The following is a 16,352-nucleotide window of genomic DNA, read 5'->3' as shown; positions in this document are numbered from 1 at the left end:
GTGCCCTGAGTGATTTTTCCCCTTCACTTCTCCGTAGTGTTTTAGTTTTATATGGCACAAATATCCCAACTTACGTGATCAATATTCATCTAGTAGAATATTTGTTGTCAGAAAAATTTTAAATTTTCTTTTTCTCAAAGATGGCTGTCACCATAATATTTTATATTTTCCATTAAGTTAAATGATACAATATTTTGTTAGTATAGCAAAATTTATTTGTGTGTCTGTTCAATTATAGTAAACTTTATAAGTATCACCTATTTTTGAATTTAAAGCATGTAAAATTTTACGACATTATTTTTATTGTATATATTTAAGGTGTACAACATAATGTTTTAATATACATAGTGAAATGCTTACTATAGCTTAATTAATATGCCCGTCATCTCTCATAGTCACTCTTTAGTGTGTGTATATGGTAAGAACACCTACAGTCTACTCTCAGCAAATTTCCAGTGCATATTTTAATGCAATATTATAACTATAGTCTTTGTATTGTACCTTGGTTTTGTAGACTTACTCATCCTACCAATCTGCCACTTTGCACTCTTTAACCTACATCTCCTCTTTTCCTCTTCACTACCACTTTATTCTCTGTGTATTCAACTGAGAAATTGTGAAATGCACACACACACACACACATACACACACACACACCCTTACCTACCATCATATATATATATAATGGAATATTACTCAGCCTTTAGAAAAAGCAAATTCTGTCAATTGCAACAACTTGGATGAACCTGGATGACATTGTGCTCAGTAAAATAAGCCAGACAGAGAAGGACAAATACCTCATCCCACTGATACGTGGAATCTAAAACAAACAAACTTGACAAGATTTAAATTTTCATGGACTGACTATAGCTAGCATTGTTCATTTATCTTGTTTTTTTGTTTTTGTTTTTGTTTTTTGTTTTTTGTTTTTAACTCTAGTTAACCCTGGAGAAGCACTACCTCGCATATGTAAAGCTGGAGAATTTCGCTGCAAAAACAGACACTGTATCCAAGCTCGGTGGAAATGTGATGGCGACGATGATTGCCTAGACGGAAGCGATGAGGACTCAGTAAACTGCTGTATGTTCTCCTTCAAGTCACCTAAAAACTGTATTTTCCCAAGTCTTTGAGTGTGTGAATTATCAAGGCAGTTTGTGAAAATCTGAAAATATCTTAGATGCAAATTGAACTTAGTTTAATTTTTCATTCATCCTTTTGCATAAAGAGTAGACCATAGATTGCCTACTTTGCATAGTTTCAAAGCAGTTTTTCTCATCCTTTTCCATCCTTCATATTATCATTTTAGTTGCTCTAAGAATTTTCTCCTTTTATATTCCATGATATGAGCACCACCACGCCACTGTCAGAGGTTGCTATAGGGAAATTCTTTGGATTTTGGAATTTAAAGATGTGGAAAATCAATTTAAACTCCCTCAAGACAAAATTACTGGTACAGAAGGTCACGATTCACTCCACTGCTCTTTGGCAACAGAGTCTTGAAGAAGATCCAAGGAAACAGACATGGGTTTGGAACGTGTTACTATATAGCTTCACTGGCTCAGGACATGGTAGAAAACACATATGGGCACTTAGAAATCAAGGTTTGATTTTCCCCTCTTTGGCTTATGTTTAATTATTTATCATCTGCTGGGATAGGAATAGTTCCATGTTGCTAGTAGGCAGAGGAAAATTTCTCACATACGTGTTAGGAAAACGTTTGGGGAAATACATTAAATAATATTTTGAGAATATATTTGATTAGAGTCACTAGCTAAGTGATTTTGAGAGATATAAAATATTTTATATGAAAAGAAGGCATGTATTGAACAAAGTGATCCTTGATCTTTTTACTTCACCTAAGTACATTGTTTTTAAAACTTTTTTCCTTTCAATAAATGAATGAAAGAAAAGGTTTAGGTCTGAACTAATGAGATCAGTTGACAGTCCTTCATGTCCTTTTTTTTTTTTTTTAATTAAGAATATACAAATAAAGTTTTAGAGATCTTTTCTAAGAATGGGCAAAATTAGTCTGGGCATCCGTGTTATTCAAACATTGATGCTTTAGGACAAAAATCTCAAGAATATGAACTTTAAAAAATATTTTCAAATTGTATACTAATACAAAATACATAAATTATAATAAATGCATAAAGACTGTGTTTTCTAAAATCAGGCCCTGACTTCCACATTATGTACTTCTTATTTTCAGCCCCATTAATATCTGTCTTGCAAAGTATGAATCCCCCAAAAAATATCAAATACTAAATTGACACAATTCGTCAAGAGTTTTGGAGTGAGAGGAACATTTCGTCTGAGGGTAAAGGGTATTTTTGCCCTACTAATTTACATAAATGAGTATTATTTAGTGATTAATTGCCTCATTTCTTGACTCACAATCAGAACTGTTATTTACTTATTATTACTTTTAAGACTAATCAATCAAGTGCAGTAATAAAAAGGGAGGAAAGAGTAGAACAAGGAGTTTGATTTGTAACTGAGTGTGAAGAGTCTCTTGTGATAACGCATTACCTTTGCGCCAGCCTATTTGTGGCGGTGATGAATGTGCCCTATATATGAGCTTCCTCTGTAGTCAACTTGAAATGCCTGAGCAGAGTGCAAATACTGCATCACAATATTCATGTATTGGTTCCTTCGGTCCACGTTTTCATCAGTGTGACTTGTATTTTCTAGTAAATTAACAAGAAAACTGACCTCTTCTATGGGGAGAGGGAGCATTGCATTTGTACTGTTAATTAGAGTGTTAAAAGTTCTAGTCAGTCATTTTATCTTATTGTCATCACTCTTCATTCCATCACCCAAGCCATGTTTTGTTGTTGTTGTTGTTGTTGTTGTTGTTGTTTTTCTTCCTTGAGAACTCTCTTTTACCTTTAGTCCACACTCAATTGTATAAATAAATCCTATTTCTTCTACTTCCTAAATAATTAATTTTTTTATGTTTACCTCCTCTCAATTTCTATTGGCTAATAGTCTTTCACCTTAGATTAACTCAGAAAATGGCTTTCTATTATGCCTGCCACTAATCCTCCCTTAACTTTAGCCCACTTTCCACACTATTTTCAGAACAATATTTATAGAATAATATCTATTCTTAAAATTTCAATAACTGCATAACCAAAAAACAAATTTTATAATCCATTGACTCACATATACAATACTTCCCGCTCTGTCTTGTATTTACATTTTTAGTCTTTAGTCTATTATGCATCCACTTGCCTTTTTATTTTTATCAACTTGAACTATAAATCTCCAAAACATGTCCTGTTTTTCTCCTCTGCAACACTGCATTGACTGTTTTCTGTCTAAGGAATTCAACATAGCCTACCATTACCTTCTTAGGAAAATATTTTTTGACTATCAAAAAATCTTCTCAATACAGTCGTTTGGAGTTAAACATTAATCTCCTGTACAATTCTTTATTATAGTAGTTGCCAAACCAAATTGCAATTATTTGCTTACTTATTTGGGGCATCTCATAGATTAATATGTTCTTGAGAAGACACCTTATGTTGTAGTATTATGTAGTCTGTGCGTCTAGCACAGGGCCTGGCACATGGATGAGTGGGTAATTAGATAAGTGAGGCAATAAGCAGTTACACACCTCTGACCACCTTCCAGCACTATGTCATTTTCCCTAAGCATTGCGGTGATGCTGAGCAACATTTTATTTCTGAGATCTCATGGTTAATATTCTAATACTACATGAGTAATTTCAGAGGATTATTTCAAATCTTAAACACCCATAATCTGCAGCCTTGAATTTTGTTATTCTTTCTATTCCTTCAGTGTTTCAACTCCAAACCAAAAGGTGTTTGAATTCCCGTTTATTACTTTATTGGTGAAAATTGCTAAAGTCCTTGATTAAGCCTCACTGAATGCATATGAATCTTGGTACTTTAAATTGTTGACTCTCTACTACATCAGATGACTTTTATTTTTCTCAGCAGTTATTCTTGCTAAAGTCCCTGAAGTGAGTAGAAAAAGTAAATCATGCTCAAATACCAGAGAATATAAAGCTTTTATCCCTGTTTTTTTTTTTTTTTTTTACTATACATCAATAAAAACTTTTTAAAAAGTGATAAAACCACTTATCAACAAAGCTACTTTAAAAAAATGTTTTATAGAAACTAACTGGAAATGCATACATTCGCTATGCAACAAACATGATACCATGATAAAATGACATTTTTTCAAATTCCCAGTAAAATGAATATAAACATTTGTTTTTATCATACAGAAGTGTAACTACTGGGCATAAAGAAAATAACCCTAAAAACAGTGTTGAAATTGTGAAACACATATTGAAGAGCATGCCAATTCAGTTAGGAGGTTAGCCTCTGGAATGGAGGAAAAATAATCATAGAAGGTTAACATTAAGATGGGCCTCCTGTTGTGCTTAGATATTGGACATTTAATCCTTAGCTGTGCACTGCTTCCCAGATGAGGACTGGTCACCTCCTACGTATTTTCTGTGGTTGCATGTTTATTTGTTTGTACTAGGGAAGAAAAGTCACGATGATTTTTTTTGGTTTTGTTTTTAAAATAATACAGAATCTCATAGTTAACATCAACTCTAGGTCACAAGTGATACATTTTTCTTTTCTGTGTTTTTCCTTCCATTCCCAAGAAACACTGGACAGAGAGTAATAAATGTAGGCTTATTTAGTATGTTAAGAAATATTTGAATGGTTATGTGGTTTAAAAAATATTTTTAATATATATGACTAAATTATTTTCAATACATACTTGTTGTGTTTAACATTAAAATTTGAGGTTAATTTTAAATGTTCTTGATAAAAATTTTTACGTGGCGTCTCCAGTTGGTATAAGGAATGAGAAAACAAACTTAGTGATACAGTTGGTTTTATTTTTATTTTTTTAAGATAGAGTTTCACTCTTGTTGTCCAGACTGGAGTACGATGGCACAATCTCTGCTCACTGCAACCTCCGCCTCCCAGGTTCAAGTGATTCTCCTGCCTCAGGCTCCTGAGTAGTTGGGATTACAGGCAAATGCCACAATGCCTGGCTAATTTTTTTGTATTTTTAGTAGAGACGGGTTTTCAACATGTTGGCCAGACTGGTCTCGAACTCCTGACCTCAGGTGATCCACCCACCTTGACCTCCCAAAATACGGGATTACTGGCATGAGCCACCACATCCAGCCATACAGTTGGTTTTAACGGAGACATAAAAAACAATACATTTCCTTTTATTTACGATTTAATTACCTGATGTTTTCTGTAAAAGCATTACATTTTAACAAAGTGGATATTAGTATTTGCTATTAAATATAAGGCAATGAATGACAGAATCTATGGCATTTATTGTACTGTAATATTATTATTACTGTAACTTTTCTGTAATTCATTCAAAACATTCACAACTTTATTCAATTTTAAATAATTAAACTTGCTTCCCTCTCCCTCCTAGTCAATCATAGCTGTCCTGATGATCAGTTTAAATGCCAGAATAATCGCTGCATCCCCAAGAGATGGCTTTGTGATGGAGCTAATGACTGTGGGAGCAATGAAGATGAATCCAATCAAACTTGTGCAGGTAAAGCTTTGCTTGGATATACACATAAATCTCCAAAGTTAGTCTTCATAAAAATGCAAGTCAATGCTTTGAACTGAGCTGAACTTTCCTAGTGCTGATGATCTGATTATTGCAATAGTAAATGAATTCAGAGTTTGATGCCACAAAGACTAGAATACAAATTATCTTTTACTTAATCTTTGGACATTACTCTGCTTTCCAAACTAATTTGGCACTTCATCTATCCATATGGGTTGACTGTCGACACACTACTTGTACAAGACTTGTCCCTACTAAATCCTACTTGGCAGTGGAGGTTGATGTTTGCTAGCATGCTGTGATATAGGTCATCTCACAAGGAGGACTTTTTTTTTTTTTTTTTTTTTTTTACCTTGAGAAAATAATTTATAAATTTTATTTAGTCTACTATAGAATACCTCTGTGAATAGTTTTCTATTCATGCACATTATTTATGTGAGGTAAATTTTTTCCCCCATGAAATCTCAAGACCACTAGCCTATTTATATTTCCATATAATCTATTCTATTGTAATAAATCTTTGAATCCCTAGCCAGATTCTCATTGAATGGAAATATACAGCTTGTGGTATAGTTTACAATGGGGTACCAGAAAGGTCATTATTAATCAGATAAATGTTGAAAAATGATACTGACTAGCAGCAGCCTAGTGTTTCTTTTTAAATGATAAAGAAAAAAATAGTGTATTTGATGGCTCATATTGATATGATTCATAAAAATTGATTTTGTAAACCATTACATATAGCAACATCATAACATATCAACCACCCATCAACTCTTTCTGTTTTGGCCAACATAAGCCTTACTCAATAACAAGTATTATAATTTACCAGTGAAAAATACAGGGCAGCCTCTAGAGTAAAGACCCAGGGGTTGAGAAGACTGGTTTCCACCCTTGGTCACTACCAGTTTTTTTCTTGGAAAGACATGCCTCTCTGCACTTTTGATTTCCTTGTGCATTTTTTTTTTCCCCCAGCATGGTAAGAGTATGAATTAACTAGAAATTGGTTCCAGATTTTCCCTATGCACGAAACAACACTGACAGGAGCAAAACAGTCACTGTTCCATAATCCTAGTCTGTGTCTTCTATTCAGCTTTTTACATAGTGATAAATTTGCTGAGGATCCATGGGCCAGTTATTCTCTTGGCCCCTGATTAAAAACCTCATCTGACATTTTAGAGTAAATGAATTTTTTGCAAGATCTTTTTGTCTCACAACAAATCTTTTGTTTTACAAAAGGCTTTCTAAGATAAAAGGACCTCTAGAGGCCATCAAGTCCTAAGTCCCTACCCTCCAGGCTGTCCATCTTATAGATGGGCATGGGAGAGGGAACTTGCCGAAACTTACATCGCTGGTAACAGATCAGGGGAAACGCAATCCAAGAGTTTTGTCTCCAACGTCATTTCTCTTTATCCCAAATATTATTATCCTGCATATTAGCTAGAATTTTAGGTATGGCCAGTTTAACTTAAGCTACTCTTGTCATATGACTATAATTTTTAATAAGACATCTTTCTAAATGAGTGCAATTCTTCTTCTTTCTATTTTTTTTTTTTTTTTTAGACATAGTCTTGCTCTGTCTCCCAAGCTAGAGTACAGTGGCATGATCTCAGCTCACTGCAACTTCTGCCTCCCAGGTGCAAGCAATTCTCATGCCTCAGCTACTAGAGTAGCTGGGACTAGAGGTGCATACCACTATGCCTGGCTTTTTCATATTTTTAGAAGAGAACAGGGTTTCACCATGTTGGCCAGGCTGGTCTCAAACTCCTGGCTGCAAGTGATCTGCTCACTGAGGCCTCTCAAACCTTTGGGATTACAGGTGTGAGCCACCATGCCTGGCCCAATTATTATTCTTTTGAGATTAAGATTCAATTCAGAGGCTATGCTTTATAATATCCTAAACAAATATCGCTTTCACTTTAAAATTGAAGGCATTGCTGGCTCAATTTATGATACTATGTTTTCTTCATTTCTGTTAGATTTTTTAAATCTGCTTGTTTCTACATGGTTTTTAAAAAAGCATTTGTGATTGGCTAGCTATTTAAAGTAGTAAAAGTAAAAATGTTTATGTATAAGAGCAAATAAAACAATTTTAATTATTAGTTGGTGTAAAGATAATTTCTGCTTTTGCCATTATTTTTAGTGGCAAAACCACAATTACTTTTGCACCAACCTAATAATAAGATACCTAAATTACTCAAGTCCTGTGGTCTATCAGGAAATAGAACATAGCTTACTTAAATGCCACTTTAAGTGCTGCCAGATGAAGTCTACCACTCACTACTAGATCTTTTTGTCAGTATATTTATGACAGCTGTTATAGTCACTGGACACCTTAAGAACTTTAATAAAAAGAACAAAGATAAAAATAAATATGTCTTTTGCTTTGTAAGCAATGAAGTACATAGTCATGCTACAATGTACTTCCATTTCACTTCATCAAAATATATAAATAGGTCACATAGCTTACCATACTGGAAAAAAAGGGTACATTTATATAGACCGTACTTCTTTCTGAATTTCAATCCATTGCTAGATAGAGGTGAATGCATGGACATATATGCTAGATAAAAAGACTTTCCAGTGGGGAATTACTTTGTTATTGAATATTGAAAATGGCTACCATCCTGTAGCCATTTGCATTGTGATTACTTTAAAAGAAAACCCTTGTATAATTTATGAGACATCTTTCTAAACGAGTACTACTCTTTTCTTCTTCTTCTTCTTCTCCTTCTCCTTCTCCTTCTTCTCCTTCTTCTTTCCTTCTGCCTCCGCCTCCTCCTTCGCCGCCGCCGCCGCCTCCTCCTCCTCCTCCTCCTCCTCCTCCTCCTTTTGGACAGAGTCCACAATAAGCCAATTTCCTATTTCTTTAAATTTCTACTTCATGAATTTATTTACTTCATTAAATATCTACCAAGGCACGGGTGATAGAATGAAAGAAAATACACAATGTCTTTCCCCAAGAAACTAAGAGTGAAGACTAGGAGAAAGAAGTGTAAACAGGCCATTCTAATGCAGTATTCAAAGTGTTAAATTGATCCACATGGAAGCACATAGGAAGGGTATGGAATACAGTCTTTAGCTATCTGGGAGTACTTCCTGAAGGAAGCACTGTCTAAGTTAAACCTTACAAAAAGCTTAAGAAAAATTCCTAAGTGACAGTTGCAGCCATTCAATTAGAAGAAATAAAATAATCTGGTAAAACATGGCATTGGCAATACTGTGGAAAAAAGAAATTGTCATACACTCCTGCTGGGTGTGTGAATTGATTTTCTATCTTGGAAAGTGATTTGGCCAAATTCAATAAATGTGAAGATGTGCATACCTTCAATTTTGTAATTATATTTCTATGTTTATAATCTAATACCTGTGCATGAAGAGAGAGACATGAATAAAATTTTTCATTGTCTTGTGCTGTAATAGTGAAAAGCTGAAACAATTAAAATGTCCATTAACAGAAGAATGGATAGGTATATTGTGTTCTATTCATGGAATGCTGTTCATAATTAAAATATCTGAACAAGAACTCAAATATCAACAAAAATGAATTTAAAAATAAAGTTAAATTAGATGAGATACCCTCATCCAAGGAAAAAAAAATAAAACACTAAATTGAAGAAAATAAACAATATCATTTATATGAAGTATAAAATATAAAATAATTTTATATAGTGTTTATGAATTCATAAATAGGAATAGTATTATAATATGCCCAGATATAAAAAAATAAAAACAAATTAAGAAGATTAGTTACCTCTGGAAAGAGAGGGAGGGAAATGTGATTGAGAAAGATTATGTAGGAAATTTCAAATATAAGTACATATATTTTTTCTTAGATAAAACAAAAATAAAAATCTGTAACAAATGTAAAAATAAATAAGATTTGATATAGCTATGTAACAGTAAACTGATGCTAACGATATTTTTTCCTTTACCTTGCTAGATGGTAGAAATGTTTCACTAGAAAAAAAAAGAACAATTGACCAGAATAGATTATCCAGGGTGGGGTGAAGTGAATAATAAGAGAAAGGGTTGGAGAATTTGCCTAGAAGAGGAAATAGCACATACACAGGGGGCTGGAGTAAGTGGACACAGTCAGGGTCTTGGGAGCCGTTCTCTGTCAACATCCAGAATATTGTTGTCTACTCATGAGGGAGACCCAGAGACCGAAGATGAAAAGTAGTTAGATTTGAAATTATTGTTCCTCATGGAAACGTGATCATTCCTTATATTCAAGCCTAGACAATTTCATATCAACATTTCACCCCACCATAGTGCTCTGGTTAGATTACATAATATTTGCTCTTCTCACATCCTCTACCAATTATAACTAAATTCATACTAGATAAATATAATTGATTGCAAAAAAATCCTAATGTATTTAAAAATTAGACTTCTCTTTACAAAAGAATGAGTGCATTTTGATATGACATTAAATACAGCTAAGTAGAATGCTTTGATTACAATACAGCAAAAGTGAAGTTTAAGAATAGTGCTATGCTCTAGTCTCCTCTTGACCGTATAGTTTGTGTGCCTTGTGAGAGTTCTCACTGTTACGTGGCTACAGGAGAAGCATGATTACACTGAATCTCTGATTCAGCAGCTAGACAAACAATTCTCTTGAAGGAGGTGTAAATTTCTTCCTCCTTAGAGCAGCATGTGCTACAAAATTAGAGTCCTATGGGGCTGCTCTGCTAATCTTGCCTCCAAACTAACTTAGGTCTGATGGAGACAAGAGATGAAAAAGTAAATGTTGGGGTTTGTTTTCAGAAAAATTCATTGATTAGAAAGTGATAATTTAGTCAACTTGATTATATCACATAAACAGTCCTTGAGGGTTTGTGGAATGAAGCATCTTTCTCATCTGAAATCAGTTAAAATTGCCTAGTAGACTAAGTGAATAATTTTCTCCATGATTAGAACAGATGGTGAATTCATATATCTTCAGGGCATACTTTCCCTCAATAATAATCCAGTGAATACTCTTTGGAATAATAGGTCATAACAGTTCCTCCAGCTTCAGAATTAATGAGCTAACAAAAATTCCCACACCATCACAATGTGAGATGGGTCATACACAATATGAGACAGGTTCATAGAAATTCTTTCTCATTTTCCTCTCTAATCATCATAGCTTTCCTAATGAAAGAAAACAATCTGATAAAACTTTGCTAGAATTAAACCTGAATTATTAGGCGAGAATACAGTGACATAAGAATGTCAAATAAAAGAACACTGGTTTTGATAAATTTAATATATTCTTATTACGGGCCAATTAGCATTTAAGATAGAAATATGTGATAATGTTTATTTATATAAAGCAAGAAAACAGAAAAGACTGAAGGAATGAAATAAAGAATGAAGGAGGAAGAAAGGTGTGGAAAAGAAAAAAAGAGAAACAACAAGGGAAAACAAGGAAGGAAGCAAGGTAGGGTGAAAGGAAGTAAACAAGAATTGAAAAAAATGCTCTTATTAAATTTTTCTTAAAACTCAAAAGATAAATAGGTATTTATTGTAACCAGTGAAACAGAGATATGTAAGGGAAAAATTATTAATCTCTCTCACACTTCTATTTTTACCCCTTCCTATCAAGTAAACTAATGACATTAGACTTTGTGTATATCTTTCTAACTCCTTCTCTAGGTTAATACAAATACATGTATAGTTATTTTTTTCTCAGCAGACATAATGTTATAACAATTATCTAAGAACTTTATTCATTTTAGTATAGATGACAGAATAATTTACCAGAAAATCTGTAGAATTAAATGAGACAATATAGAATTATTTAATTTTACTTGTAATTTTAACATTAAAAACTATAGAAGCATATATGTTTGCTGGAATATTTAAAATCTGTTAATGTAAAATAAATGATGAATTTGTAAAATGAAAAAATCAGATAGTGCATAAAATATTTTAGACTTAGGAACCTTATCATATAAGCAAAGCAAAATACATACTATAATAATTTTCCTGATATTTCTAATTTTAGACAGTAAGACTAGGAACAATCTAATGTATCAAACCAAGCCAGTAAATTTTTCATTTGTTTTTCTAGGATAATCTTTAAAATATTCACTAATAATGAATATACATCTTAAGACTGCAAGTGCACTTTTCTTAAAAGGGCAGAACAATGTATCTAGCTTATAAAAAATTATTTTCAATGATTTCTGAAGCCCTAATTCATGGAACTCATTTTAGTGTGGTTGATTGAGTTGGCTTTGCACCACTCTCTCTTATACCAACCATCAGTACCCAAGTTCACAAAGTGTTTTGAATAGACAAGCAACGGTTCTCAAACCTAGGAAAAAGGAAGTCTATAAACTCATCAAGATTCCCTTATTGTAGCCACTGACACTCAGACCCCAATTATTAATTATCTGTTCAAGCCTCACCTATCCAAAATTTTCATAGGACCGAGTATCCCTTTCCCAATATATCTCATTTTTTTCTCTAGTCCAATGAAAGGAAAGGGTAGATGGGATATTGAGGCTCATAAAGACATATTTGTAGTTCAGAGGGACAAAAGAAACAAAAATGAAAATCAGATGATAAAAACAACGAAGCATGTCACTACCAAAGGCCTGGGGGAAGAGGCAGGGAAGCTATTTAAGCTTTCATGCTTTTAAAAGTTGCCCTGATTATACTAGAAAAGGTTTATCAAATTTCGTGTTGAACATAACCCCTTTTCTGAATAACTTTAAACCACTGCCTCCGGCTAACATAGAAAGCAAGATTCCATGTTTGTGTTCATTGAAACCCTTAAGAGAGCCCAAAGCAAAGTTCATTAATATACCTTGATTAAAAAGTCATACTTTTAAAAATAATTGTACTGAAAAATGAGTTAAAAAGAAAACATCTTAAGGCTAAATATACATTTTAGAAATTATTTTTTTGCGCTCTCACTTCATACAGTAGATCATTTAGAGATCAAGAAATAAATGCATTAAAAATGTTAGAGGAATAGGACAATTCTGACCCCATGATTAGAAACTAGATATACTGAGATAGTCTCCAAATAATGCCTTCTACAATACTGCAAAAAAATTTTCTTGGTTTATTAGCAAATGCTATCCAAAATTCTTTTTTTGTTAATTAAGAGTTGGATGAAACTTAATTCAACCTTATATTCATCAGCACATGCTGGGCAAAATTTTAAAATAATGAATTCATAGCTTCATTTATGGAATTGTGTGAGGATTACTATCTTGTCATTTAGCAGTCATTGATAATTGAAGGGCAAAGCATGTGAACTTTAGAGAAGACAAGCAAGCTGGTATTCAGAAGTCTTAAATAAAAATGGACTTTTAAAATATTTTAATAGAGAAATATACTATCTTATGTATGAAAGGATGTTGCATGCTTAATTATATCCTTGATGTTCAAAAGGCCTCTAAATTGATTTTTTTGTATATTAATTGATCATCACAGCCAGAACATGCCAGGTAGACCAGTTTTCTTGCGGAAATGGGCGTTGCATTCCCAGAGCATGGCTGTGTGACAGGGAAGACGACTGTGGTGACCAGACAGATGAAATGACATCTTGTGGTAAGTTGTGAGTGAAACATGTTGTTAGTAGAGATTGTGTCAGATACGATATCCTATCACTATACCCTCCTTAAAGAGCTATTTATATCTTTATGACTACAGGTAAAATAGACAAAGGATATGTCACTTTCTGTTACAAACTTTTAGACCTGAGTGTGCGCTTTAATGATAACTTCTGAATAATTCCTATTTGTGCGGTCGAAACAATATTCTCAGCAAAAATAAATGGATTTAAACATTGCAGATTTTATTAGGAAGTGGTTATTACATGGCTAACAGGACAATCTCCAATGTTCATTATTAATCTTATGTCTGTAGTGATTAAACTTGTCAAAGAGAGTAGTTCATGGGGTAACATTTAGGGTAAAGGAGGAGGACGTGTTTCTTATTGGCTTGTATATGTTATCTTCTGGGAAGAATAAATGATTCAGATTGAGACTACATAATTGGTAAATCATTGTTTTCATTTCTGTACAGTCATATGATTCTGACTGACAAACACAGTATTAAAGATAATATTTTTGTTGATGGCAAAATTCCCACTTTGCACAGATTCTCTTACTTTTGAAAATAGTAAAAATGTATTGTCACATCAAGTTACAAATTTAATTCCTCTCATTGTACTCATGCATCAGTATGTTTCATATCATTTGTCTCAGTAATGTCTAGTGAAACACAGTAACAGAATGAACCAGGCTTTCTAAGACTTGTGCTTTATTTCAGTCATGGCAATAGATTTTTTAAAATTATGGGAAAATTGTACCCATAATTTAGACATGTATAGCATATTTATTAAAATATAATGCAATAAGTATACATTTTAATAATTTAACACTTATGGTTTTAATAGTAGAAAAATAAGGTTTTTAACCCTTCTGTTTATTATTTTTTCTATTTTTTTTGAATTTCCATAGTTTTGGGGGTACAGGTGGTTTTTGGTTATATGGGTAAGTTCTTTAATGGTGATTTCTAATATTTTAGTGCACTCATCACCCGAACGGAGTACACTGTTCTCAATATGTAGTCTTTTATCCTCTACCCCTTTCCAGCTTTCCCCCGCCAAGACCCCACAGTCTATTACATCGCTCTTATGTCTTTGCGTCCTCATAGCTTAGCTCCCACTTATAAGTGATAAGAAAACAATATTTGGTTTTCCATTCCTGAGTTTCTTCACTTAATATAATGGCCTCCAGCTCCATCCAAGTTGCTGGAAAAGACATAATTTTATTCCTTTTTATGGCTGAGTAGTATTCCATGGTGTATATGTACCACATTTTCTTTATCCAGCCACTGGTTGGATGGGCACTAATGTTGGTTCAGTATCTTTGCAATTGCAAATTGTGCTGCTCCAAACGTGTGTGCATGTGTCTTTTTCATGTAATGACTTCTTTTCCTTTGGTAGATACCCAGTACTGGGATTGCTGGATCAAATTGTAGTTCTACTTTTAGTTTTTTGAGGAATCTCTATACTGTTTTCCGTGGTGTTAACCTCTCAATTTAAATGCCTGTATTTGGAGGACACTTATCTAAAATTTTCTTATGCTAGACTATTATGTCCCTGTAAACATTTGAGTATATAACCTCTGAATAAAGTATAGATAAAGTAAGTGGTGGTAAGTGATATAGTAAAGAAGGCGACAGCAGTAGTATGGAAGAAAGCACTAGAGAACCACACAAGAGACGATAGCATATTTTATGTATATAATAGAATATCTGGAGCCTGACCAATAAAGTGGATTGAGCAGTATATTCTCTCTCTTTTCCACTATCCAGACTAACTGTGTGGTCCTAAATCTGGCTGAGTCTGCTACTAAGTTGCTCTATATTTTAGAAAACTTGATTCCTTTCCACAGTGAGCATCCTCATTCAGAGAATACCAGAAAGGTAACGAGCACTCTAATAACATTAAATATAGAGAGGCCCTGGAATCAGAGTCTCAATTCAGATAAGAAATGTCACGAAAACAATTAGGAAAATAAAGTATGAGCTCTTTAAAGAACTTCTATTAGGTCTTCGATCAGATTTTCTCTTTTCTTTTCCTTTTTTTTTTTTTAATAGGACTAGAGCAAGACCTGTTTCTTTATTTCAATAACAATTTACTTTAATCAAAGGAGGAAAATACCTAAAATTTTAATAATAATCTAAATGACTATACCAGCAAACTTGTATATCTTTTATGAGGTGAGGCGAAGAAGGGTTGGTAGCGCTGCCAGACACATATTTTTCTGTTGAATTTTTATAATAACAAATCTATGAGGAATATTTTGTGGTTCACATATCACAGATAAAGGAATTACAACTTAGAGACTTTTAGAAACCTGCTTGAGATCACAAAGCTAGTAAATAGAAGGAACAGATTGTTAACCCAGGCATACTTACCACTAGAATCCAACCATTTTAGGCTGACTTTTTTTGTGATCCATGCAGAGGGTGCAGATAATGCCATTATACTTCAATGACTATCTGATTTAAATGCACATATAGTAGGTTTCATTCCTTGTTGTGTTGGTAAATGTTTTAACATTTCCTGGTGGGGAGGAACCCTGACGTATTGTTGGCCCATTTGTGTGCTGTAAATACTCCCACCATGGCCAATATCAAGTTGCCAACATGATTCTCTGAATGTGGAATTAGGACGATATGCAGTAACGCACTAGTATGTAGTATTTCCACTATTCAGATACAGCTGACACGAATAACTTCAAGAGCAATGTAGTAATATTATCAAGAAATTAGAAGTCTCATGTATATATTACCTTTGTTTTAAACATTATTTGTTTAATTTTACATTTATAAAAATTATTTTAAAAAATGACATGTGCTTTACAACTGGCAAATAGAATCAGTGAAAATTTAAAAATAGGCTCTCATGACCGGATGTGGTGGTTCATGTCTGTAATTCCAGCACTTTAGAAAGCCAAGATGAGTGGATCACTTGAGGCCAGGAGTTGGAGACTAGCCTGGCTAACATGGTAGAACCCTGTCTCTACTAAATATACGAAAATTAGCCAGCGTGATGGCATGTGCCTGTAATCCCAGCTACTCCAGAGGTGGAGGTGGGAAGATTTCTTGAACCCGGGAGGCAGAGATTGCAGTGAGCTGAGATTGTGCCTCTGTACTCCAGCCTGGGTGGCAGAGTGAGACTCTGTCTCAAAAAAATAAAATAAAAATAGACTCTCACAAGTTGGTACAAGAGGACTGCAGCA

General features: G+C 33.6%; 1 protein-coding gene across 3 annotated transcripts in view; it reads left to right on the top strand.

Moving 5' to 3' along the window:
- LRP1B (LDL receptor related protein 1B) overlaps window positions 1-16,352 on the top strand; it is a 1,950,491-nt gene that overhangs the window by 1,175,836 nt on the left and 758,303 nt on the right. For all 3 annotated transcript variants that reach the window (XM_031651763.1, XM_031651762.1, XM_031651761.1), the window contains 3 exons: window positions 940-1,080; window positions 5,449-5,574; window positions 13,030-13,146. In XM_031651763.1, coding sequence (XP_031507623.1) covers window positions 940-1,080; window positions 5,449-5,574; window positions 13,030-13,146 — 384 coding nt within the window. The remainder of the gene's footprint in view (window positions 1-939; window positions 1,081-5,448; window positions 5,575-13,029; window positions 13,147-16,352) is intronic.

Source organism: Papio anubis, chromosome 10 (genome assembly GCF_008728515.1).
Source record: "Papio anubis isolate 15944 chromosome 10, Panubis1.0, whole genome shotgun sequence".
NCBI classification, from domain to species: Eukaryota; Metazoa; Chordata; class Mammalia; order Primates; family Cercopithecidae; genus Papio; species Papio anubis.
Note: the sequence above shows the minus strand (reverse complement) of the source record. Positions and strands in the feature narration are given on the sequence as shown.